Source organism: Parambassis ranga, chromosome 17 (genome assembly GCF_900634625.1).
Source record: "Parambassis ranga chromosome 17, fParRan2.1, whole genome shotgun sequence".
NCBI lineage: Eukaryota > Metazoa > Chordata > Actinopteri > Ambassidae > Parambassis > Parambassis ranga.
Window position 1 is genome coordinate 2,130,785 of NC_041037.1, and position 26,920 is coordinate 2,157,704.

Here is a 26,920-nt window from a genome sequence, read left to right on the forward strand (position 1 = left end):
TGCAATTAAAATACTAATTGAATAATTAGTTGATACAAATAACTGATATAGTCAAATATAATCTATAATTTACTAAATTCTAATGGTGAGGTATGGGTCTGATGCAGAGTTTATACTTTTAGAATAAATAGAAGAATAAATAATAGGCTTCCTTTGTTTATCAAAGATTTTAACTCTGGTTTAGGAACTGTCTGAGGTAGGCTGAATAAATCTAGTAAAGTGTACTATTGTTTATTTTTCAGTAAGTCAGTGGTACAATGGACAAACCCACAGTCTGACATTATACTGCTCCTATAGGAGTTAATAGTTTAAATGTGAGCGATTTACCAAGCTAAAGCAATCTGGTAAAAATGTGCATGTGACAGCAGACTTCTCTCTCAGTCAGGAAACACGTCATTTTGAAACTGTCAGTAAATAAATGTGGTTGCCTAGGGGCTACTGCTGTTGCTAGGCAACACATACAAATAACTGTAGAGCGCAGACATTAGTAGCACAGACAAATATTTAGCATTTTCTGGCCTCGTATCGATAGTAACGCAGATGGAGAGGCAAATAATGATGACATCATTGTTCGTAATGCTCGACGGGGGGGGGGGGGGGTTTCCAAAATGAAGTCTGTTAACATAATACAAACTATTAGTTGATTATTGTGGAGATAACAACAGGTTGCAATGTATGAAAAAGATGTTTTAGTTTTTTTTACTAACATGTTTTGAGAAATAAAATTGAAAACACTTTCAGATAAATGTGTATTTTCCTCGTTATTCACACAGATGATTTATTATTAAACCCAGCTGCTGTGGCAGAAATGCAGTTAACGATTCATGAAATGTTATTATAAAGGAGACACAAACATGCATTACTCTACAGTGGGTGTGTTAGTCTCGGACGGCAGGAGGAGGAGGAGGAGGAGGTGGAGTTCAGACAGAAGTGAATAACGGTGCAGACATTTGATGCCTAATTTGGTTTTCTGGGCGGGGAGCTGAGCTCCAGTCAGGAGGCAGAAAAGTTACAATCTGCGACTCTCGACCACTGGATGTTGTGCAGAACAGACAACAGCAGCAGAGCAGAAACAGAAAGGTAAGAAGCTTCCAGATTAAACCGAAGGAATGTGGATGTGGATGATTCTCTGCGGTGGAGCCTAAAGAGGAAATGCTTGGAGAGTTAGTAACAGTGTGGTTGTGCAAAGGGAAAAGACTTCACCTGGAGCTTGTTGCTTCATGCTTACCTGCATGTTCAGTGATAAGAAGGCAGCATGATCAACAGGCCAAGATAGTGTGGTTGTTTTTTTTTTTCTTATAAGCATTTATTTTGAAATCCTTAGAAGGCCAATGAATTAGAAAAAAAGCTAAAAAAAAAAAGTATAAAAAAAAACAAGGTTTAAGACAAACTCAGGATTTGCGCAGCAGCAGTTGTTTGTTTTTCACACAGCGTCAAAAATAAGTGTGTGTTTGTGTTGTGTATGGGCTGTGGAGTGGTGTGTGTGGTGGCAGCAGGGTGTGGCAGGCGGCACACCCACCTCTGCTGTCAATGAATGAACCTCTGCATGGGCCCAAAACACTGATCTCATGCTAACACAAAACACACACACACACTGCGAAACGTGGACTTTTATGCTTAACTGCATAGATTTAGACTCTTGTCACAAATAGAGGAGCTCCAGGAGGAGCAGTCGGCCAGCCTGACTTCTTTTTTTTATCTCATGATGATGATATGAATGTGGTTTCGGGGTTGTTCTGTGTGTGCTGAATATTTGGGATGTTTTTTTTTCGAACTTTAAAAAGGTCAAAAAAAGGTGAAGAGATGTTTTTCTCAGCATAATGCTCTGATTTACATACACATGGAGAGGTTTGCCAACAGAGCTCGTCTTGTGCTTCGACCCATGGATCCTCTCTAAGTGGATTATGGGTGAAATTGAGTAAGTGATGTTGTGTCATGACAACGAAACAACCAAGGCCACATGACCTCTCCGGCTGAGACAAACACTTGTTTCCTGATACAAAAGTGACACGATGCTGCTGCATCCTGTTTGCCGTCCTCGTACGCGCTCCTATTTTCAGCACCTCTTCCACTTTTTGGGGTGGAAGTGCCCCTGTTTGTGTGATCCTGTCGTGTTTTCCATGCAGAGCTGTGAAAAGACACCATTTTCCACACTTTTTTTTTTCTCGGTGTGTCATTTTCCTCTCCTGTTTCTTTCCTGACTTTGATTCCATAAGCAGCTAAGCAGTGGTGGGATTGATTTTTCCATTACGACCCTCCATATACGTTTATTTTGAGTGGTTTACATGAAGCATAATTGGTAGCCTGACTTTAAACCCGGAGGGGGAGTATTGAACGGGGGAGGTACAGGGAGAGAGAGAGAGAGGGAGAAGTGATGGAAAAGAGCGAGAGCATCGCTGCCAAATGAGACCATGACGAGGGAAGGAAAGAAAGGAAATGAGAGAAAAGGAAAGAACTTGGCAAATTTGACAAAGTTACCAGTTGTTCGGCAGCAGTGAGACTGCAGCACATCTGGAACACATCAGCAACTTGGAAAATCTTACAAGAAATAAGGGAGGTGGTGGCGAGAGAGAGAAAGGAGGAGTGGTGAAAGAGAGGGGCCCGATGGTGGTGACTCACTCTTGTGCTATTCCACTCCATCACTGTGTTTAAACTATGTGTCCTTCTGTGGCCGGGGCACAGGGCTTCCCCCGAGTTCCTCCCTTCGTTCCCTTCCCTCTCCTCCTTTCGTGAGTCATCCTTCAGTATATGACCTTTGTGGAGTTCTCTTTTTTCCATTTCTGCCTCCTTTTGACCACTCTCTTTGCCACTATATGGTTTAGGTTTTTGGCCTCCAAAGCCATGACGGTTTCATAGGTGTTTAATGGGACTAATGTAAACAGGCCTTCCCTCTTTGTTTATAGCTGTCTCTCTGTGTACACTGGGAACAAGAAGGCAGCGCTTCTGCAGCCAAGTGTGCAGTGTTTGTGTGTGTGTGTGTGTGTGAGGAGGGAAGGATGGGAAGGAGGAGGGTCAAGTTCTGCACTGTAGAATCATCCATCTTGTCCTTTCCTGGCTTAAAATCATCATTTTTGTGCACAATAAACAAGAAAAAGCGGCTTCATATGAACCATCGGGCAGCGGCGCTCAGACATCTGATGCAGAGCGGGCGAGGATCTGTGCTGAGCTAACGCAGCTGTGCAACAGGCTGCGGTTTGAGTCATTTCTGTGAACAAGAAAACCCCCCGGAGTATAAGTTATTGCAACCATTCCACACCTGACTGCTCACTTCTTATCCATTAATCTCTCTCTCTCTCTCTCTCAACCAATCACATCGCTTCTCTCTGTTGTTCAGTCACAGTTAAATAGCACTAAGTTTACAGAATATTTTGGGATTATTTTCAGCTGGAGATAACCACAGGTTATATTTCTTTTACATGGCAACACGCCCCCCTGTGGTCACACGAGTAAGTGCATGCATATATAGTGCAACACATCACCAATGACAGAAACTCACAATACATATTAAACATTCTCCGTGTAAATTCTTTAAACATATTTTAGGAGTTTGTTACAGCCTGAATTTTCTTTTTTTCTAAACCTAACCAGATGTTTTTGTTGCCTAAACATAACATCTTATCTAAATATAAACTAACTACATCTTAGGTAAAAACCTGGTTGTTAACTGAAAGCTGATATTGTCTCTAAAATCACTGAAATGATTATAAATATAGTTTTTGGAAGTCATTTTTCACCTTTTCCATCACTTCAGCCTGGCCAGCCCCATCAAGGAAGTTTTGATATTCCTTCCTTATAATGTTTCTTTGTCTTTATTCTGACTGTGTGATATGAGGTGTCAGGACTGGGATAAAACCTGTGATGTGTCAGTCTGGGCAATCCGGATATGGGGACGTCATTATTAGGACTGGGTGTCCCTGACCTCGGAGAGTTTTTCTGTCCAGACAGAGTAATCTCTGTTTGGGGAACAGGATGATGTTTCTTAGGGCAGGGTAAGTGTTCACTCCTCTGCTCTACTATGTTCTCCTCCTAAACGTTCCTGCACAAGTCTTCCAAGACTCTTCATCCTTCTTGAACCCTTCACCTAACAATCCTCTGCTTGTCCTTTACAACACCCAGCACACTGTATAATGGAATCCATTCCCTTTCAAAGCCACTTCCACTCACTACAAACTCCATCATTTCAGAACCATTTTGGATGTCTTTTGTTGACACCAGCCTGGTTGTCGCTCTGCCTACGTCACATGCTTCAGTTCTCTCATTGGTTGTATGTCTCTTAGTTTACGTTCAGATTTTCTGCTCTCTCTGGAGTGGAACAAATGACGAGGGCTCTGTTTAGAACATGATGACAGACACACTGGGGGGAGAGGACATTGGTGGAGGTTGTGGCGCCACACCCATCACAGAGGACGTGAGTGTGGGGGAATGTCTGCAGGAATGCTGTTAAAAAGGACACGTCTGGGGTTTTGATACGAGGCCAGAAGTGAAAGGCTTCCACAGAGGATTTGAATAAATGTGCTGTGACCGGCGTGACCACAGCGCTGTCGTTATATGTGAGTTCAAATTGTGTTTTTATGATATGAGTTGTTGTTTCAACCATTCATGAAAACACAATAAGGGCATTGTGAGACTCAGTACGTGGAGGACAGAGGCTGCTTGGAGTTGGAAGCTGTCGCTCTCGCATGTTTGTATCTTGTACTCCAGAAATCCTGAAGATAGTAATTCTGTTTATCGTCTTTTCTTTTTTACAGCTCTCTCTCTTTTTGATCATCTGAGGAAGGAATCTCGTCATGGCTATCGTCCTCCACTCCAGCCCTCTTCTGTGGACGAGGTTGGCAGCCCTGGTCTTCGCCTGCGTGGCCTTCTCTGTGGCCGTGCATGGCGGCAGGCTCTACCACGGCACCGGAGACTGGTGCATCTTCTGCTGGGCCTTCAGCTTCGCCGGCACTCTGCTCGTCATCCTGGTGGAGCTGTTCGGCCTGCAGACCCGAGCCCCCGTCTCCTGGAAGAACTTCCCCATCACCTTCGCCTGCTACGCCGCCCTCCTCTGCTTGTCCGCCTCCATCATCTTCCCTCTCTACTTCCTCAAAGGTTCCACAGGTCCAAGTGAAACCCGCGACTATCGCATCGTGTCAACCGTCTTCTCCTGCCTGGCCACCATTGCCTACATGAGCGAGGTGAGCATCAGCAAGGCGCGTCCAGGCGAGGTAGCCGGCTACATGGCTACTGCCCCCGGCCTGCTAAAGGTCTGCGAGACCTTTGTGGCCTGCATCATCTTTGTCTTCGTCAGTGACCCCGTGCTGTACGACCGCCACGACGCCCTCAAGTACTGCATGTCCGTCTACTGCATCTGCTTCATCCTATCGGCCGCCATCATCCTGCTCTGCATTGGCGAGTGCACGGGCTGCCTCCCCTTCCCGTTTGCCCGTTTCCTGTCAGCCTACGCCTTGCTAGCTGTGGTCCTCTATCTGTCAGCGACCATCATCTGGCCCGTCTTCAACTTTGACCCCAAGCACGGCGGGAGAAAAGAGAGGCCGTCCACATGCGGCAATGCAGTGGGGCTGTGTGTGTGGGATAAGCTCATGGCGGTTTCTGTGCTCACCGCTGTCAACTTCATTCTCTACCTGGCCGACCTGATCTACTCCACCCGCCTGGTGTTCGTCAGCGCTTGAGGGAAAGAAGAAAAGCCAGCAGTATGCTCCAAATAAAATATAATTTGGCCACTTTATTAAAGACTGTAGAACTGCTGTCATACATACTGCTGCAAGCTACATGCTAATCCAGTCTGTTCAAGGGCTGCTGGAGGAGCTCATGATGGGAGCAGCGCCACAACTGCTGCAAATCTGTGCAAAGCGTGACTCGATTAGTTGTTTGAAATTTTGCTCTGAACAGAACGAGATACAGCCAAAAAGAAAACAGTGTAATGGTTAACCAGGCCAGGAGGGTGTATTAGCAGAGAGAGAGAGAGATTGACACGTTCTGCTGGTTTAAAACCCAAACGTCGGGCTCTTTTCTCGACCTAAAACTCCACATTGTGCCAAATTAAATTTTGTGTGAAGTATACTGCATGACTGAAGAGGAAGAGTTATTAAGGCTATGTTTACACGTACAACAATACGTTTCTGTTTGTGCATCCAGCGACATAAATACACTCTCATCGTGATCGTGAGAGACCTGAATGTGATTCTTGGAACATGCTGATAAGACATTTAAATACACGTTTTAATGGCAGATCAGCACCAAACATTAGTTCATGTTTACCTTGATATGAGTAAGCTATCAGAAGAAGAAAACAAGCTCTAAAATGCAATGTGCATGTAAACATAGTCCGAATGACAAAAAAAAAAACTGGCTGTTGTATTACATATGTGCTGCCTTAAAGCTACAGGACGGGATTTATAATGTATTAATTGAACTTTTGCCACATTCTTACCACACAAATTTAGACAATGCTGATTTTTTTTTTATTATTAAAAATGCAACTACAGATTATTCTCTCCTGGATGTGGTCACTCCCTTTTGGTTCAGACCTGATTAGCTTGACTTTCAGGCTAAGACAAAGATTGTCATCATAATCTGTGAGTTTACCTGTCATCGTTTGTGTAATTCCTCTACCTGCCAGTAGGGGGAAACAAAAGTTCCACACTGTAGCTTTAAGTCTGTGTGCATACAGTGTCAACAAAAAAATATATTAGTTGTATGGCATCATTTAATTGATAATCCTAAACTGTTTGTAATGATGTTATTAATTTTTCCCCCCAGCAGAGCAGCTTTACAGTCATTGGTCGTTTTCATACTCCACAAACTTGAAGCAGTGCTCAGATAGTTTACATGTTGTTAAGTTGAATGCTAGGCTAGCTTTTGCTCCTGTTATAATATATGTGTATCTGCAAGCTACAATCAATGGCTAGAATATAAATATGAAAAGAACATTATGCAAGATTGTGGATTTTAAAACAAGCAACGTATAGTCAAAGTGCACTTATTGTTTGTATTTTGGATGTGTGTGTGTATATTCCTGGTGTTTCCAAATATCAGAGCATCTACTAACACCAAATTTTCACCACTAAATTCACATTGATTGATTGTCGATTGGGTCTATTGGTTACACACTGCTGTAAGAATACACGGAGAAAGTGATCACAAAGGTGCCTCTCTCTCCCTTTAGATAGTCGTTACTTTTATATATGTTTGTGTTTTATGTGTGCAAACCACAAAACAGTGTTGTAGGAAATGTAATCCAATGTTTCAATAAAACCAGATGGTAGACACATGTGTGGGGGTGTTATTCAATTCCTGTAGTTTTAAGGTATAAAGCAATCATCCAGCACCACCCTGAGGTTTACAGTTGTAGTTCTGAATATCTTGTTTTGTGTATCAGTTAAAACTTGTCCAAATTTGTTTTCCCATAAAATTACTGCAAAATAATGACGCCATGTTCCCCTTTAATGCTAATAATAAGCAAGTAGTAGCAAAAAAAATGGTGGTACATAAACTATTTGTGGATAAAAGCTGCTGTGTGTTCACCACATGATGTCATCGACAGAGGTGAAAGTGGACAACATTGCTAAAATTAATGGGATATTTAGCCTAATGACAGCCAGAAAATAAAGATACTAGTGAATATTTGTTGTTTTAGGTGAACTTCCTCCTGAAAATTGAACTTGACTCACTTCCACTCGGCCGGTTCAGGCAGGTCAGTGGCAAAACTCATGTGACACAGATGCAGGAAACTGCATGTGTCATTTCTGAAATCTCCCTGGTTAATATTAACACCTAAGTAAATACTAAAAACACAGACACTAGTTGACTGCTTTTCTATTTCAACATGGTCTCTAATCGACCTTTATGCAGCACAAAATACCCCGAATTCCACAAAACAAAACAAAAACTGTTTATCAGTATCAGCTATGTAAACTATTCATGCTCGCCTGTTTACTTTATCTTTCACCACATTTTCTGCTTCTCCCTGCCTCCCAGTACGAGGATCAGGGACCACTGTGGTTATTACAAGTATCAGCAGCGGGGGTGGAGAGGAACGCAGTCAACATTTCAGTTCCCTGTAGATTGTAGCTGTATGGCCAGGAAAGGACAAAGCAACGACGCCCAGTTCTGACACAATGACATGTCAGTGTAGTTTGCTGGAGGAAGGTGGGTGTACCGCCTGGCCGCTAACGGCAGGCTGAGCAGAGTTACTGTGCATAGATCATAGATCAAGACAAATATAGCAAGCCAAAACACTGACTTATGACACAATTCAGGACACTGAATGGCCTGAGCAGAGCACAGAGATGAGTTTTGTGATAGAAAGACTGTTGATATTTATTTGACATCCTTTGACAACCATGCTTCGATGTTCGACATTTAGAGTGTATGTTTACTGTAGGAGACGTTTCTCTGAGGGGATGGGAAATTGGAGTTCAACCTGCAGCCTCTAGGGCCCCGTTCACACTGGAGAAAGTCAATCTAGCTAGATTGTATCTGGATAGCCTTTAAACTGGATACATTCAGACCTATTTTAAAATCTGGCTATCACACACGCGTGTCCGCACTCAATCCAGCTTTATTCAGCTTGTTTGTGGTCCTCCAAACCGCTAGGTGGCGCCTCATAATATACAGAGTCCGTTCAGGCCATGGTAGGACCGCGTGTGCACATGAGTTGTGCGGTTTTTTTTGTCCCATGTTGCTTGTTCCTACGTTTTTTTTTTCAGTTCAAAAAGCAGTTTATTCCTTTGTAGCCCTGTCGAAAATAAACTCGGGGCAAAGCTGTCATAGTTCGACGGTTGTTTACATATGGCTTTTTTGCGCATCCCGGACACTGTCCCCGTGAACACGAAGTATCACGTCGCTAGCCGGATTTGCTAGCTGCATTTGCGTTCAGACCTGAGCCACATTTGAGCCAATCCGGCTAGATCCATCCATTGAAATCAAGCTGGATATAGCCGGATTCTCGGCGTTCACACTTAGTCAAAAACTATCCGGATATATCCAGATATGGCCCAAATCCCGCTCTAGCCGGATTGATTTCCCCAGTGTGAACGGGGCCCTAGGTGCCTCTAGGCTTTAACTTTATTGGGGCTTTTAAAATATCCATAATAATTAGAATTCTGGGTGTGACTGCTCCTCCTCTTTGCCTGTATTAGGAGTTTAGGTAGAGTGTGATGCTGCCAACATGGTGACGGCCCGTGCCTCCTACAGAGAGACAAAAAACGACTCTTTAGAAACCTAAAGGGGACTTCACATGCTTGGATTATGTTTGATCATAACTTTTTTAGTCTGCATTATTGCTCTGAAATGTTTTATATCAAGGTTGAACAGGATTATTTACTCAGCAGTGGGTCTACTTTGTTTTCATTTGTGTAAGTCTTGTTTGTTTTTCCTCAGTCTTGCAGCGTGTTTTGCTGCTAGTGTTGTCTACAGCACACAGCCCCGTGTGGAACAACCTTCCTTCTCTTCTTAAGTAACTAAATTAATTCTTGGCCTTCCCACTCTGACCCATAGGGAGAACAAAGACTGAGTCATCAGCACTACAATAGCCTGATACAATCTCCAGTGAAAGAGGCCACAGAGGGAACTCTGCCTCGAACGCAGCGTCATGTTTCCACTCTCTGAGCGGATGTGTTGCTCTCAACACCACCAAGAATCAAGATAACATAAATGACAGCACAATAGCTCACGTAGAACATAGGCTTAATTAAAATAGACGTGCGGCGCTGATGCTCATGCATCCTGAAGCAGCTGCAGCTTCCTGCTTGGCCTGAGTCTGATTTCTAAACACTTCTCATTCCAAGCACTAAGTGTTGCAAGGCCAAACAGCTGTGTGTGAGATGGGCTGTCCTCCAGGTTGGCCTTACATTGACCCTTTACTGTGATGGAGGAAGTTCACCATCCCTACATAAAGATCAGTTTGTCACGCGGTGAAGCAACAAGCTGCAGTTTTGTCACAGGTCATGTGCACACTGTGACGCACTGGGTCAAAAATCGTCCTGATGGTGACATCACTGGGTTGGTTCATGTGGAAGTCCTGCAGTAGCTGAAATTAGCTAACCGGCAGTGACGGCTTTGACAATGACCACCAAACTACAAAGGGGGTACAGGGGAGGAGAGTTGCCTCCATCTGACTGGTTCCACTTGAACACATCGCCAAGACTAGCATGGATGATTTGTCATTATAGACAGCTGTGACGTGAAACTATTCTCTTATAAGGATGTTCAGATTAGACGTGAAATGGAAATTTAAATCTACATCACTGCAATAGTCCTTTAACGTTTTTATAATGGAACTGAACACTTGAATCCTCTCCGCAGTGGACACACAGTGCTCATGTTACGCCTGAATAAGAATAAAGATGGCTGCCTACAGCCAGATGTCTGCATACTGTTGTCTCTGCAGTGGTCTAAATGTGATTTGTCTGTGCAGCTTCCAGTCCAGGAGGCCATAGTCAGTAAATTAGCATCAGTCAATTAGCATTAGGACGCCATATTAGTGTAAATAAAAACAGGATTTATCACTTTTGGTGTCCAGCCAGCCTAGCCACCAAAATGGCGTCCAGAGGTTACCACAGCAACAAAATGATGGCCAAACTGAGTTTCTTTTCCATTCTTTAATTGATTGATTGTGTTGTGGTTGTGGTGCCTGGGGAAGTAATAAGCAGTGGCCTCCATGTATTAGAGTGGTCCTGGATTTTATATTTAAAAAAAGAACTGTATGAAAACTAGTAAAAGTGACGTGTGATGTTATGAGAGCGATGGTTGGTGATGATTCTGGAAACAGATGCTCCGAGCTGTAATGTGGGTCCGGTTGGGCTGGTCAGTCTAAATTCGGTTCAGACTAAAATATCCCCATAACATCATGGATTGATGTGTCCCAGGAGAGAAATGTAACTTTTGTGTATTTAGCAATCGTTTCCTATTAGCTTCAACCAAAGCGTAGTAAGCAAAGATGGGTTGAGAGAATGTTGTTCAGCCAGTGTTAGAACACACAAATAAAAACATCTGCCTCAGAAATGTCCTGAAGCCTCTAATATGGTCTAATAGTTGTGACACATAAACAGTCCACTGTTTCTTTCCTCCCACATACCTCAGGATCCTATAGTTAGCTTGTCTTTTGGGACTTGAGTTATTTAAACATGATGCTCACTCTGTTATCACATCAGCTCCAAATGATCTACAGGAGGCAACTGCTGCATGAACCTGCACGTGTCAGTCACAGCTCACAGTCGGATGTTTGAGATCATACCTCCCCCTGGTGTCATTTAATGTAACTAGATGGGAGACGGGAGGATAATTTAATGTGCACCTTCAGTCAAGCTGTGAAAAATAACACACAACCAGAACCCTGCACAGGACAAAGCAGCTTCAGGATAGATGGATGGACACATGAGAAAGAGGAGAGAAAACCAACAAAGCAGACTGAACCGAAGGCAAACATGAAGCAATGAGGAGGCGAAAGCACTATGACCCTGTTCACACTGGGGAAATCAATCCGTCTAGAGCAGGATTTGGGCCGTATCTGGATATATCTGGATTGATTTCAATCCACCTCTCGGAGGTGGATCTAGCAGCATTGGCTCAAATCTGACTCAGGTCTGAGCAAATGCACATAGTGAATCCGACTAGGGACGTGAAACTTCTGGTTCACAGGGACAGTGTCCGGGTCGCGTACAAAAGACGTATGTAAACAACCGTCGAACTACGACAGCTTTGCCCCGAGTTTATTTACACGCTATTTACACAAGCCGGATTGAGTGCAGACACATGTGTGTGATAGCCAGCTTTGAAAATAGGTCTGAACGTATCCAGCCTAGACTATCTGGATTCAATCCTACTCTAGCTGGATTGACTTTCTCCAGTGTGAAAGGGGCCTATAGGAGCACGTCCCTTCAGCTGTCTCTAAGAGATTTGGACCTACATGTGTAAGAGCACCCTGAGAGAGAAGTGAGAGACAGAGGCCCAGTTGTGTATGGATGACCTGGATATGATCCAAACCAGGATTAGAGACAACGTCAGGATATTTATGTGCATGTAAACACACTCAGTGTGTGGTCTGTTAGTTAAGAGACACCGAGGTGTTGGAGATTCCTATCTTCGTACTATTTGTGTCTTGACTTTGTCTTTTCTTTTTTTTCAAATCTTGCACTCGATATCAAAATGTTAACATTCATTCAAACACACATATATCTACATCTGCACAACTTAACCCATTCATACTCACATACAAAGCAGGGAATACAACATGCATGTCATCACCGCTACATCTGCACGGCCGTGTGGACTGTTTAAGCTGACATTGCGACAATTAAAGAAAAATCCTTCACTATAAACAAAGTAAATAAGAAGCTTTTTACAACAGCCGGGAATGCATTAAACACCGGGACCTTTCCATTTAGTTATTTTTGGCTCGTTCACCTCTCCTGAACTTTCCATGTGTTACTACCTTTCCTGAGCTGCAGCCTGGAAAAGTCTAAGTTATTGCTTCAGATTCTAACAGTGGGTTTATTGTACCACGGCCACACATCCATCTCTTACCATGGGGTTATTTGTTCTCAAGCTCCCAGCATGCCCATGTATGGCTGCATCCAAACATATAGACTCATAAAACTGTCAGGATCCCATATAATGCTGCTTTTGAGCTCTCTTTTGTTAGGTTACTGCATCTTTATTGCTTTTTGTTTCTTCTTGAAGTAAAGGCAGAAAATAAGATACAGAATGTGATATTTAACAGGAGCAGCTGATTATTATAAAGCCCTCCCTCCCCTCCTCCTCCTCCAGGTGTCACTCTTCTTCAAGATAATCCTGCTCTGCTTTGAGACGATCTAACAAACTATTCCTCTTACAAACCTTTCAAACAGTCACAGCCCGTTCACATCATCCTCCCAGGAGCTCTTTTGTCTCCAACACTTTTACACTCAACATCTACTGAGGCGCCCTGTCTTACATTCTCAGTGTAACGGTCTGTTTTAGTAATTTATTACACAAAATCTGACAAAAAGCTGTGAGTTGCTGCTCTTTTGGGGAAAATGGATGCTAAATCGTGCATCAATTACTCAGAAAAGTTTCCATCCCAACCTTATAATAACAGCACCTTCAGGAAAAAGAAAGGCCTGTGTCTTCAAACAAATTAAGGTTAATAATCTTTCATTTTCCATACCGAGTCCTGCTCTTCTGGATACACTGGTTTTTGTTTTTTTTTGCAGAAAGAAGACACACCACATCCAGTGAGTTTCTTGTATAATTTATATCGAAAACATGTTAAAAAACATCCCTTTAGAAAACAGTTACCTGACAGTGTCCCGGTAACCAGAGCCCCTCTGTCGATATTACATGTAACTGCAGCAATGCATCTTATTAAAAGAAGAGCATCAGGAATTTAAAAAGAAGAACTCAGTTTGGCTGGCTGTCCATCTGTGAGGCTGACTGGTAAGACTGGATGTCCTCTCCGATGAACTCTGACACTGTGGAGGAGAGACTATTACTATATGCCCCCCAAAAAAATCAATAAATCAATAAATTACTGCAGACATTCAGATGAATGAATGTGTCTCACCTTCTTCGAAGGTGATGTGGTGCATAGAGGCAGAGCTGGTAAACTCCAGAGGGCACTCCTGGATCTTGGCGTCCCTCTCTCCTACATGTCCTGTCCCTAGCACCCTTCCCTGGGGGTCCCAGCCCTCATAGTGGGAGTATGGTGCTGGGGAGATGTCCTGATAGGGGTTGGGGTTGGACGGAGGGGAGGGACACACCTCCTGAGGATAAGCAGAGTAGTGTGGGTAAGGCGAGGTGGGGTTGGGAGGCAGAGGGGAAGTCGAAATGGGACTTCCTGCCGGGAACGGGCTGAGAGATGAGGAGTGGGAAGGGGAGGGGGAAGAGGACAGGTAGGGGGAGTCCAACCATGGGGAAGGTGAGGGGGAGGGAGGTTGTGGGCCGCGGGGGTACAGAGGCGGGAGGAGCTCGGTGAAGCCCAGCTCCAGGTTCTCAAAACTAGGGTGACGCTCGGACAGGTCCGCCCTAGACCCGCCAGGCTCCTCCACTGGAGCGTCAGGTTTGGAGCAGTACTCATCGTGGTACCCCATGGGCGGACAGGGAGGCGAGTAGGTGGAGGGGTAGGGGGGCAGGTGGAAGCCCAGGCCTCGCTCGTCAGACATGAGGTCACCCCTCACATGGAAACCCCTGTCCATCCTGGTCGGACCTCCAACAGGACACACAGTCCCACCGTCCACAGGGAGCACAGAGGGCCGAGACAGCAGGGGATCTTCTTCTTTAAACATAACTGTGAGGGGAAATGGAAAAACACTGACACCTGGTGGTCAAAGGCCAAAGGTCAAGAAATGATTCTTTTTTTTTTTAAGAAATATTTATGTAAATGTGTCAGAAGTTATGTTTTTTATTGGAAAACAATAAGGGAGGATTTAGCTATTATAAAAAGACAAAGAGGCGAGTGAACTGGGACTGAAAACTCACCGGGCAGATACTTGAAGCAGTGAGTGCTGCTCCGCTTTCTCTTCCCGTTTGAAACATAAAGACTGACCGGCACAGGCCGACTGACGGAGAGGTCGCTGTAAGCCGGCACCCTCACACACAGCAGACACTGAGGATGACGTCGACAACGTGAGCGGAGCATCATCAAATGTTTCAGTCGTGTTAATGACCGCAAAAAGGGCGACAAAAATTACCTCGTTACTGTTGTCACGGTCAACATGGGCCTCCTCCTCCCACTGGAGTTTACCATCTGACAAGTAAGAGCGGAGGGTGGAGTTATAACAAGCATGGGCTCAGAAAGCTGCCGCCAACAATGTAAGCTTTTAATACAGTGAAAATAATACATGAAGGCAGGCGTCTTATACTTAAAGAGCAGCTGAGGTTTAGCCACACAGAGATCTGCTTATTTAAAAACAAATAATGACCCCGCTCTCCATAAACCTGCACTCTTAAAGCATGAGTTCACATAAATACATCAGCATTACAACATGTTAGTGTGAAGTAATCATCCTGAAAATGCACATAAAAATAAATAAAAGTCTTCTCATTGCACTTCTACTAAACTTCTTGCTTATTTATATAAACTCACTCATGCACACGATACAAATAGACTCTTATTCTTCCTGTTTTTATTAAATGACTGTGCGACTGAAAAAATGCAAATTATGTGAAACAAGCTGCCTGCAGCATCTAATCTGGATCTCAATTAATAAACCTAAAAAATGTGAATTTATAAGGATGTGCTTCACTTGGACTATTGTTTTCTGGTATCTTTATACTCTCTGTACACATCAGGGATGTTTTGTGCCCCCTCTGGATATTTTACCTGTCCCTCTCTCCATGAAAAGGACTCTGGAGATGGGCAGGAAGTTGGTGCCGCTCAGAAGTAGCTCCTCCCCTCCTTCCACAGAGCAGGAAGTGAGACTGACCGACTCGATGACGGGCAGCTCCTGAGCCGAGCGCTGGGCTGAGGCAGGGAGAACAGGACCATTATGTGCCATGTGGATTTCGAACCGCTCGGTGAGGATTCTGTTCAAACATTCACTCACAGCATTCAATGGGCAGAGAGGTGACCTGCAGAGCCAAGATGCGCCCAGGCGGGCCGACAGGGGGCGCTAGAGGGATGTGGGTACGAAACACTAAACGGACGCGTGTGTTTTTTCTTCCGACGTCCGTTTCTCCCTTCCTCAGCTCAATGTCTGAGTTCCTCAGTTTTAGAATCCCCGCACAGTCGATGCTGAGAAACACGAGAATGATTTTATTCCAGAATATTTTTCAGGATTTTCTAGACTTTTCTTGAGCAACAACTTTCACTTCTGCGCGGTTACGTGAAAATATCTGATATCTGAAGTTTTTTGTTAGCTCAAAATAAAAATCTGACTTTAAATAAGAAAAAAGGAAGATTTCTGTATAACAATAACAAAACCTATTTTTTAGAGAACACAAAAGGAAAATACATGAATATTCAAACACTGACAGATTTTTAAAGAATATGAAAACTTTAAGTTCATTTGTGTGCACAATGCATGTCTGATTCCTATGAAATAAATATTTTCATGATGCAACAGAAGAAGAAAACAGTCTAGTCAATCACAAAAACCTTTATATTGTACAGCCTGCAAAGTTTATTTTCTACTCACAGTGCCGTCATGTTGTTCTCGGGGTTGAGGGGGATGTCCAGCAGTTTGGTCCCCGCCTGGACGCTCTCGTGACTGGTGGTGCCAACCATCTTCCCGGTCACCCTGAACAAGCAAAGAAACATATAAGTTCAACAGCCAAACAAACAGTGTTGTTACCTTTGACAATAAGCATGAAAAACATAAAGGACAAAGCTACACTGAGGCAGAAACTGTCTGAACCAACACCAGAAGCAGCTGGTGGTTCCTTATGCAAACCCACAATGGTCAGGTGATCCCTCTCTACAGTGTCATGCCCCTTCAAAACACAAAAAAAACAACAAATATGTTGGTCTGTAAATGTCCTGCAGCTCTGTACCTGTGTATCTGATAGAAAGGATGAGGCCTGATTGATCGGTCATCAGCTGTTCCAACAAAAACCTGAAGAGAGAGCGGCTTCCTCTCTGAGTATCCACACAGCTGCAGAGGGGACAGAGTGTGTGTGGTGAGATCAAACTGTGAGGTCAGCATGCGTATTATGTGAAGACGAACACCACCTCTGACTGCAGAGACTACATTACTAAAAACATGTCTGCAGGTTTGAGGGTTTCACCTTGACGACAGGATGTCCTGATGGTGCCGCCTTGACGGCTCCTCTGCTGCCTTCTGTCTCATAGTGCGCTCTGTGGTGCGGCCGCGGCTGCACCTCAATACGCAGCTCATACTGGTCAAACTGGGACGGCAGCGGCCAGTCGAGAGGTGGCAAAGCGTTAGACCTGCAGTGTGTTAAATCAAACAGGTTTACTGAGCGCTGCAAACAACAGATATCGTTCCATCGATGAACCCTTACCTGAACAGAGGGCTGTGGGCGCTGGCCCGGGTTCTGCCCCAGGCCAGAGCAGGGGGCACAGAGAGGTAGTCCATGCCCAGCGACGGCAGCTCTCTCCTGGTCTGCTGGGTCTCTGGCAGTGGGCAGGGGGAGCTGTGGCCTGGAGCCTGCTCCTGATCCACCTCCCGTGGCGACAACTGGAACAAAAAAAAATCCACTTCAGTGTAACATACATTTTTCAGCTATACAGCGACAAACCGACTAAATTTGTTACCTGTTCCAATGACGTCTTCCTGGTTTTCTGCGGGATGCTGAGTTCACAGCTGCTGGGTGGAGCTTGGGACTGGGGCGTGGACTCTCCACCCTCCAGGTTGCACCCCTGCAGCTCCTCTGAGTAACTGCCTCTCCGTGAAGTACAGGGGGAGGCCAGCGGGGAGTTTCTACGTTTTTTACCTCCAGGCGAAGTGGGCCTCGACGAAGGCGAGAGCCCAAAACTGATGGTGGCGTCGTTGAGCTCCTCCTCCTCCACCAGCAGTGAGTCGCAGCTGGAGGCCGGGCTGAGCCAGCCTCTAGAGGAGGGGCTGGAGGCTGGGCTGGGGCTGAGGGAGCCGGGGCATCTGTCCCGGTATGTAAAGGGGTCCAGCAGGGGGAGGTAGAGGCGCTCTCGGTCCCAGCCACCGCTGTTGCCCATGTCCCAGTAGCTGGAAATGGTGGGTGGCGGGTCATCTTCAGGTGAGATGGTGGTTATCTGGATGCTGGGGCACTCCACCACACGGGACTCTGAAACCTGGGCCGTAGGTTCAAAATATTCATTATAGCTATATTTTACAGGATGTTTCAAACCATGGTCGTCTCACCTGTACAGAGCGCGCCGGCAGGCTTTCGTAGGTCCCACTGAACTCTCTGATTGGAGCCCTACGTGGAGGCGGAGAATGCATCCCTGCCCGCTGATTGGATGAAAGCGGCGGGCTGGGGATGCTGATTGAGTGACCTGCATGAGAGCCCGCCAGGTGTTTGTCTGCCACTGAAGAGAAATAATCATCAGTTTGAATGTGAAGAAATGGGACAAACACCAAGTCTGATGGTCTGAACCGTTTGTTCCGCGTGACAACAATTCATGTTCTGCCTGCTTATTAGCTGAAAACTCTCTTCCTCCTCGTTCAAACATGCTTTCATTTCAAATCATAGGTTTGGGGGTCATATGATTAATCTTTCAGTTTAGCTGTTCTTTTATGTCTGGCATGAGAAAGTCTCATTAGACGGCAGTCAAAATATTGTAAACATAATTTGTGGTAAGTAAAGCTTCATTTTTTTTATCATCAGCATGCCTCTATCATTTGATACACATCAGTTTTTCCTTGATTTACAATAATTACTGCCATATGTTACACACACACTGGTACCAGTGTGTGTGCATTTTGTGCATTTAATGCCAGTACAGCATTCTTAATATAAACGTATACAAAAATAACTAAAAAGAGTTTTTCTTAAAATATTACTGTACCACCAGCAGCTAACAGAATAATCCAATGTGTAAAATGTAATTCACTTTGAGTGATCCAACGAGATGAGTTCTGCTCTGAAGCATCAACAGAGAAGAACATATGAACTCATCTACATTGTATTTGTTTATTTAAAGGTCGGGTAGGAGATTTCATTCTGATGCACTTTTTGTTAAATTAGTGTAACTTCTCTTTACAGTCCGATAGCAACCAATTAGTTCGGCAGTTTCTCATTAAAACGAAGAATATGAATCATCTGTGGAAGCTATAAAACACTAAAAACATCAGCCAATCCTCCGGGTGGACCCTGCACGGAGTATTGGCTGGTTGTCACTCTCTTCCTGCTCTGTGCACCAGAGAGGTACGTGCATGATGGCCGAAGTCACAGACTCGTCTTCAGGTAATGCGCGTCCATGTGATTGGGAGGCGTGGCTTCGGGGTGAGCTCTGAGAGAAAGGGGCGTGTGTTTAATTTGGAAATCTGGCTGATTCTCACTGAGTTTTCAAAATCTCCTACCCTACCTTTAATTGGGCCCTTTCACCTTTGCTTTTGATTGGGTCTGTGTACATTTTACTGTTTTACAGTCACAAATTTAAGAATACAGGACAATATTTTTAGTTTTTAAACAGAAAAAGTTTAGATTTTGCAAACTTTTGTTAGTGTCAGCTTATCTATAAAATAATAGTGATGATGCTGATGACCCAAACAGACTCTAGGATCACCGCTGCTACCCTGAACCACGGTGAGTCAAACATCCAACTGCAGCTAACAGTAATAATTATAAAGGTTTTTTTCAAAAACAGAAAATTGAATTTCATCAATGAATCACTCAGATGGGCCCACAGCCCCTCAAAGCCACAGCCCTCGCCACAACATTCCCCCAGCGCGGTGCGGTCGGCCTCCACACGGAGCCAAACAGTAGTTACTGTGTAATGAGCGAGGCTCCATATGATCACTGTTGCTCCGCTGTGGCGGTGGGCCATGCAGGCAATTTTTTTGGGCAACGCGGACACACAACAGCAACTGCCAACAAATTAGGAGACGGGGTGAAAAATCTCTTCAAATGTTTCCTGGCAACAAAAATATTTCCAAGTGATTAAAGGCGCTGCAGTGCTGAGGCAAACTCTCCTTGCTGCCGCATGAAACTGCGATTTACATGTTTGTGAGCGGACCAGCAGAGGAGTTTATGAGCCGCAAAAACTTACCTAACACTTAGTGAACACACAAAGAACCATCTAATATACTTTCATGTGCAAATAAGTGTCCTGAACTGAACCACGAAACGTCAAGCTCAGATTTCAGATGTAAACGATATGGTAAAAACTTTAAAAACCAAACCAAAAAATATTTCAGTAAATGTTTAACTCATCCAATACTAAGGGGAAAAAAACAGAAGCATTGTTGTATCATAGGTTTTTCATTAACCATCTGATGACCCTTCAGATGCCATGCTGCTCTCACACTGATGCTACACTTGTACTGTTTTAATTAAATAATAACATATCAGCCCAGATACTTTGACTACAAGTTCCTGCTACTAAATGCATTTACTTAAAGGTTACAGTGACACCTGTGGACATTATGTGAACTGCAGTCAGAAACTTTCCACACTGCACTGTTGTGTTCCAACCATTGACAGTGAAAACTATGGACAGAGCTTCCGTGACGTCACCCGTTTGTTTCTGAAGAGCCGCTTTGAGGCTCGGTGGGGGGTTCCGGGACGTGATGACCGCCGCCATGTTGGCAGCGTCACGTCCGCCAAAACTCCAAATATGGACAAAGAGGGGGAGCACGAGCGGGGTTTAGGGGGGCGGGCGATCGTGGAAGCAGGAAACTCACGCTGTGATACGTCAACGTCTGTCACTCAAGCAGCAACGCCCATAATTATGCGTAAGTTTAATTTCGAATAAAATTGAAACGAGTGAGTTGTAAAAAAATTCACCCCCGGTACAATCGACACTAGAAGAGAACCTATCATCTGAGACCAGAGTGGTTTTTTGTACCAGGCTGTAAACATGTTCTTTTCTGCTGTGAAGTCGGCCATTTTAACATGGGAGTCTATGGGAAATTACTCACTTCTGGAGCCAGCCCCCAGTGGTTGCGGCGTAAATTACAAGTTTTGACACTTCCGCATGGGCTTCAACTTTGAGCCCCGAAGGTTGCCGCTTGGATCCAACAAAATTAAATTTTATGTGTTAATTTTATGATTTACCTAAACATTATGTCACAAAACATCAAACGACAACTCAGCATCATGTAGACAGGTCAAAGCTTTTGTACTACAAAGCAGTCCTTTACTTTGGTACATGATTGGTTGTTGGGTATAGTAGGTAGTGCAGCATTCAAGGTGATCAATGCTTATATCTGCTCAGACTTCTGGCTACAACACTTACAATGGAGAGCAGCAGAAATTAGCCACAAAAACAAAACTATTTCAGCACTTCTGGTTCCCACATTGTAAAGTCAATTGTGTGTTTTGAATGGGTTTTTGGTTAATGAGCCTGAAATAAGGCCTGTGGAGCTCATGAGGGTTTCATATTTTATTCTGAGAAGCAAAATAGACCAGCAACTTGTGTTTACGCTATTGTCCTCAAAGTCTGATGTTGAATTTACTCTTGCCCACTTGCCATAAAAATAATAATAAGCAATAAATAATGAGCTGAAGCTCGGACAGGAATTTCTGGGTGGAAATCTGAATTTCAGGGGACAACCTAGAAGCTAAAAAACACATCTTTACAGCACTATGATTCATATGTAGTTAGGTTATACATGTATTCATAATACCAGGACTGACAACAACAAAAAGAAATGTTCTCCTGTTGGTCCTGCAGCTCACTTTGGGTGTGGTAATACAACTGTATGCCAGTGTGGGCGGGAAACAAATGAGTGAGTGGATGTGAGGATATGAGGTGTGTGTTTGTGTGTGGAGGTTAAAAATGGGGGGAGATGGAGGCTGACTGAAGGAGTGTGTGTGTGTGTGTGTGTGTGTGTGTGTGTGTGTGTGTGTGTGTTCAGTACACAGAGGTTGAGGTTGCTTCCCAGATGGCAGCTGTTAACTCTTCTCACACGCACAGCTGATTAGAAACACATTGAGTCTGGAGCTGCACACATGCACAAACACACACTAACACACATATGCACGCAAATGCACTCCACAAATACAGTCAGATATGCACGCAGATGCATACCACACACACAAAACAAACACACAATGAAAACATACTCAGAGAAACAAGCACACACACACACACATCACAGAAACACACGCATGCACATGAAGCCCCCCCCCCCACCACTGAACATGCAACACACACACGCAGAAGTTCCCATGCATTATAGAAGCTGCCCTGTCTTGGCCCTTCAGACCCCCTTTAAGCAGCGTGTCCCTTTGTTTCAACACAAACTCAAGTAATGACTCTGACCCAGGGTGCTGCTGCTGCCGCCGCTGCTGGAGGAGTCCAGGTGCAGCAGGGCGCCCTCACTTTCCTCCCCGGCAGCGGAGCTTTCCAGCTCGGCTGAGCGCACCGGCGATGGCCCCTGACTCTGCGGATCCTCCTCAAACACCAGCTTGAACTCGAACTCGCCCTCCTCCCAGCCCGAGCCCGGCGCGGCCCCCATCGCCCCTCCAGGCAGCGAGGACAGGATACAGATGCAGTGATCGAGTCTTATCTCCCTGCGCCGGTCACTGCGACTTTACCGTCCTCAAAGATATTCCCCAAACTGTTCTGGCGTCCTCCTATGTGCGTGCCATTGCGCAAATATTCCTCATCTTGGAAAGTTTGAGTTCTGCAACTTTTCCACGCGATGAAAGCAGCTTCTCGCTCGTTTATTTGCAACTTTTTCAAACTTGATGCCTTACGGTCCAAATCAGGATACTGTACAGAAACAAATCCCCCACATACAGCCGCTTCTTTCATTGTCGCTCCATCGCCATGCTCACGACGGCTCCAGCTTCTCCTCCTTTCCTCGTTCAGGACAGAGAGAGGAAAAAAAAAGTTTATCAAATATTTTTGTCGTCCTTTACCCTTAATTGCCTTTGGGTGGGTTTCCCAGCTCCAGTTGGTCCGTTCCTCATTCCCCATAGGACCTTCTGTCTGTCACTCATGAACCCCCCCCCCCCCCCCCCCCCCCCACCGGCCTCCCTTCTCTCCCCCCTCCCCTCCCCTCTCACTCTGAGGTTTCTCTTTTAGTCACAATCCCTTCACTTTTACTTAAAACACAAAAGCACTGTGCAACTGCTTTTTATCATCTTGTTTTACATCATTCCATCATCATTTCTTGAGTTTTTTTCCACTAAAATAAAGTTTGGGTCCAACCTTTTCCACACATTTAAGCCCCCAAACAAAATGATTATTATTCTAATCATGAGCAGCAGACGTGGTAAGTAGATCCCTGTCTACCAAACCTGCCATTGAAGGCCGGCCGCACGGCCACCAGCGCTGCGATGTTGACTGTCAGTTAGTGAACATATGAGGGCCTATTTCCTGTGGCCATGAACACAACAGCCCCCCTTTTTTGGCTGTCACTCTCCCCTCTCCTCCCCCTTTCTTCTTCTTCTTCTTCGTCATTTCTTTCCCCCCCTCTCAAATCCTCCTCGTCCCTCCTTCTCCAGAGTTTCCCCTCCCTCCCTCCCTCCCTCCCTCGGCCTCTCCACCAAAGATCTGTTTCTCATTATCCTCTGTAGTCTGCTCTCTGTCTGAGTCAGGAGACGAAAAACTTAAATAAACACACTCTCTCTGCCTCGGTCCAGCTCCTTATTCCTCCTCCTCCTCTTCCTCCTCTCCTCTCCCTCCCTCTGTCTCTCTCGTCCTCCTTCCTCGCCTTCCTCTGGTTCTCACAATCATTAGGAGTATGTTACTGGCGTGTAACTGGGGGCTTGTTTCACTCTCTCTGTCATCCTCTTGGGGTTGTGTGGGCAGGCCTTGGATCCTGGGCTGATCTCAAGATGTTGCCGTGTGGTTGGAAAGAGGGAAAAAGTGCTACCAGTGGGCTAACGCAAGACTTTCTTAGGCCTTCTTAGTAAGACTTGATACCAGCCACCACCATCAATAAATCCCAACGTTACAGACTATAACATGCTCACACTAAAACACAAAGGGAGGCCTCTGAAGTGGGATTCAAGCATGAGAGAGTCTAGAAGATGAGTCCTGTCCTTGAAGAACTATCACAAGATCCATGACATGATCCAGTAACACAGCAGTACACTGGCTACAGAAGAAAATCCACAAGTCAGGACAACACTCAGGCCCACAAGTCCACAGTGGGGATGGCTGCCATCCAGGAATGTGGATTTGAACTCATCCAACACCCGTCCTGTTCACCTGACTTAACCACATCTTTCATTGTTATAATTCAGACGGCACTGGGTGACTTTCTGAAGGTCTTACAAGAAATGCTCCATGACAGCTGCATGTTTGTATATTTACAGAGGGGACCATGCTAAAAAATTAACTCTTTCAGCACCCTCCACAACTACATCAATGACACTCCACAGGTTCAGGTTACAAAACAGCATACAGCTCGTAGTCACTGTTCTTAGGAGAGGACCGTCTAAAGACATCAGGGGCAGTTTAGTTACTATGACCCTGTTCAGATTGGGGAGAATCAATCCGGCTAGAGTGGGATCAATCCCGGATTGCTTTATAGCCGGATATGTTTAGACCTATTTTCAGATTTCAGCGAATCTGAGAGTTGCGCTGTTCAGATTACACAAGTCTGAACGAGATCTATCTGGTCTGAAACTAGCTGATGGGTTCTAGGAACTCAGACACAGAATGGCAGCAACCTTTCTTCCTGTCCCCATTCTCATTATACACCTGTATTGTATTTTATTTCATCTGTTGATGAAGTTTTATCTATTTATCTCATGAAAAAAACATTATTTGTTTCTTAGATTCCGTCCTTGAGTTAATCTACTGCATAGATTACACATACGTCCTTAATCTCATTAACATGGGTTGACAAAGTGACATGAATTTTGTCAGGAGTTCAAACAAAGGCCCTTTCCTGAAATGGAAAGTTTTAAAGGATTGTGAAACTGTAAATTAAAAGGCTGGGGACTGCTACAGTGTGATGGATGAGCACAGCACACAGGAGGAGCTGCTGAGTGTCAAGTTTAATGGAGGAGAGAATACCTGGGGATGCATCGCCCTCATGTGGTGAAAGCCAGAATAGTTTTACATTAACTTTTCCGAGGGCAAGATAGTGATGTAGACATTACAGTAAGAACATGTTTTTTATATGACGTGATAGAGAAATCACAAATGATTGCTCTATTTGACTTCCCTTCAAACTGAGGCACAATTATAACACATGTGATTAAATAAAATAAAAACAATAAAGCTCTTTCTGGTATATATATATATATCAGAAAGAGAGAGAGAGATTGATCTTGTGCTTTATTAGCACGATAGTGCTTTATTATGTTTATTTTATTTATATAATAAATTTATTTTTTATTTTATATATATATATATATATACACACACATATATATATGTATATATATATATATATGTGTGTGTGTGTGTGTATATGTATGTATGTATATATATATATATATATATGTATATATATATATATATATATATATATATATATATATATATATATATATATATACATATATACACTCAACAAAAATATATCTCACGCTGTGAGAGAGAGACCAGGAGGGAGGCAGGGAGGGAGAGAGGGGGGGCGTGTTCTTCCTTAAAAAACTCCTTAAACACTCTCCCTCTTTTTGTCTTAAGTAGTGTATATTCATCTCCATACAAGGTCTTCTGAAGTGTTTGTGCAATAACACAAAGTCCACTGAGTCCTTTTCATAAACATACATGTGTTCTTTTTAAAAAAATATGTTACAGTGTCACACAGAATAATACGTTTTTTTATGTCCTGAGGCACTTTTCAAGTCAACTGTTGCATAATGAAAAGGAACTGAAAAGTATAGGTGATTCAAAGGTTTGCACAAGCTCACTGTGTCACTAATGCTAGACACACACACACACACACACACACACATAAAAAAACTCACACTCACTAGTTCAAACTAGTCCATGTTGCTCCGAGGAATGCTAGATTCCATGATGAAGAGGAGCGGGAAATAAGAGCCGCAAAGCCAAAAGGGATTTTCACATTCATTCTTCCAGAGAGAGTGTGTTGAGCATGCCTGCCCTCCTTTACTGACGTCACGCCTCACGATCATGTAGATTCACTTGAACGTGGATGGTCGATGACGTTATGGTGGAGTGTTGTTGTGAATTACCACTTTCATGATGTGTTGTATGGCTCTAAAGGAAACTACACCTTATATTTTTACAACTTTGACATATTTGTTTCCAAGCATCTCATTAATAATAATAATATATATATAATATTAATGAGATGCTTATATATATGTGTGTGTATATATATGTATATATGTATATGTACATATATATATGTATATGTATATATACACTCAACAAAAATATAAACGCAACACTTTTGTTTTTGCTCCCATGTTTCATGAGATGGACTTGAAGATCTAAACTTCATTCCAGATACACAATATTACCATTCCTCTCAAACATTGTTCACAAATCTGTCTAAATGTGTGATAGTGAGCACTTCTGCTTTGCTGAGATAATCCATCCCACCTCACAGGTGTGCCACATCAAGATGCTGATCTGACATCATGATTAGTGCACAGGTGTACCTTAAACTGCCCACAATAAAAGGCCACCCTGAAATGTGCAGTTTTGTCTCACAGCAAAATGCCACAGATGCCACAAGCATTGAGGGAGCGTGCAATTGGCATGCTGACAGCAGGAATGTCAACCAGATCTGTTGCTCGTGCATTGAATGTTCATTTCTCCACCATAAGCCGTCTCCAAAGGCGTTTCAGAGAATATGGCAGTACATCCAACCGGCCTCACAACCGCAGACCACGAGTAACCACACCAGCCCAGGACCTCCACATCCAGCAGGTTCACCTCCGAGATCGTCTGAGACCAGCCACTCAGACAGCTGCTGAAACAATTGGTTTGCATAACCAAACAATTTCTGCACAAACTGTCAGAAACCGTCTCAGGGAAGCTCAACTGCATGCTCGTCGTCCTCATCGGGGTCTTAACCTGACTCCAGATCGTCGCCGTAACAGACTTGAGTGGGCAAATGCTCACATTCGATGGCGTCTAGCACGTTGGAGAAGTGTTCTCTTCACGGATGAATCTCGGTTTACATTGTTCAGGGCAGATGGCAGACAGCGTGTGTGGCGTCATGTGGGTGAGCGCTTTGCTGATGTCAATGTTGTGGATCGAGTGGCCCATGGTGGTGGTGGGGTCATGGTATGGGCAGGCATCTGTTATGGACGAAGAACACAGGTGCATTTTATTGATGGCATTTTGAATGCACAGAGATACCGTGATGAGATCCTGAGGCCCATTGTTGTGCCATACATCCATGAACATCACCTCATGTTTCAGCAAGATAATGCACGGCCCCATGTTGCAAGG

The 26,920-nt window shown here is 44.2% G+C and overlaps 2 protein-coding genes across 3 annotated transcripts; one reads left to right on the forward strand and one right to left on the reverse strand.

Annotated features, from left to right (window-relative positions):
• The first annotated feature begins 937 nt into the window (after positions 1-937).
• Positions 938-7,270, forward strand: myadmb (myeloid associated differentiation marker b). 2 transcript variants are annotated; one of them, XM_028428333.1, is made up of 2 exons: positions 938-1,080; positions 4,749-7,270. In XM_028428333.1, exon 2 carries the CDS (start codon positions 4,788-4,790, stop codon positions 5,667-5,669), a length of 882 nt encoding a protein of 293 aa, XP_028284134.1. In that variant the 5' UTR covers positions 938-1,080; positions 4,749-4,787; the 3' UTR covers positions 5,670-7,270. The 2 variants fall into 2 exon arrangements, with proteins under 2 accessions (XP_028284134.1, XP_028284136.1); XM_028428335.1 differs by lacking the exon at positions 938-1,080 and adding an exon at positions 4,401-4,550.
• A 5,945-nt stretch (positions 7,271-13,215) lies between these two features.
• Positions 13,216-22,497, reverse strand: nfatc4 (nuclear factor of activated T cells 4). The gene is made up of 13 exons (XM_028428211.1): positions 21,845-22,497; positions 17,778-17,944; positions 17,195-17,707; positions 16,942-17,117; positions 16,705-16,867; positions 16,471-16,571; positions 16,116-16,217; positions 15,525-15,712; positions 15,302-15,442; positions 14,670-14,725; positions 14,458-14,584; positions 13,544-14,266; positions 13,216-13,451 (listed from the first exon to the last, which is right to left on the reverse strand). Exons 1-13 carry the CDS (start codon positions 22,038-22,040, stop codon positions 13,381-13,383), a joined length of 2,724 nt encoding a protein of 907 aa, XP_028284012.1. The 5' UTR covers positions 22,041-22,497; the 3' UTR covers positions 13,216-13,380.
• Between the last annotated feature and the right edge of the window lie 4,423 nt (positions 22,498-26,920).

Excerpts from the sequence above, each read along its gene's own strand:
- myadmb (XM_028428333.1), top strand. The coding sequence starts at position 4,788 with ATGGCTATCGTCCTCCACTCCAGCCCTCTTCTGTGGACGAGGTTGGCA.
- nfatc4 (XM_028428211.1), bottom strand. The coding sequence starts at position 22,040 with ATGGGGGCCGCGCCGGGCTCGGGCTGGGAGGAGGGCGAGTTCGAGTTC. Across the intron at positions 17,118-17,194 it reads GGAAGACGTCATTGGAACAG|TTGTCGCCACGGGAGGTGGA; the intron begins GTAACAAATTTA and ends TTTTTGTTCCAG. Across the intron at positions 16,868-16,941 it reads GCCCACAGCCCTCTGTTCAG|GTCTAACGCTTTGCCACCTC; the intron begins GTAAGGGTTCAT and ends AACACACTGCAG.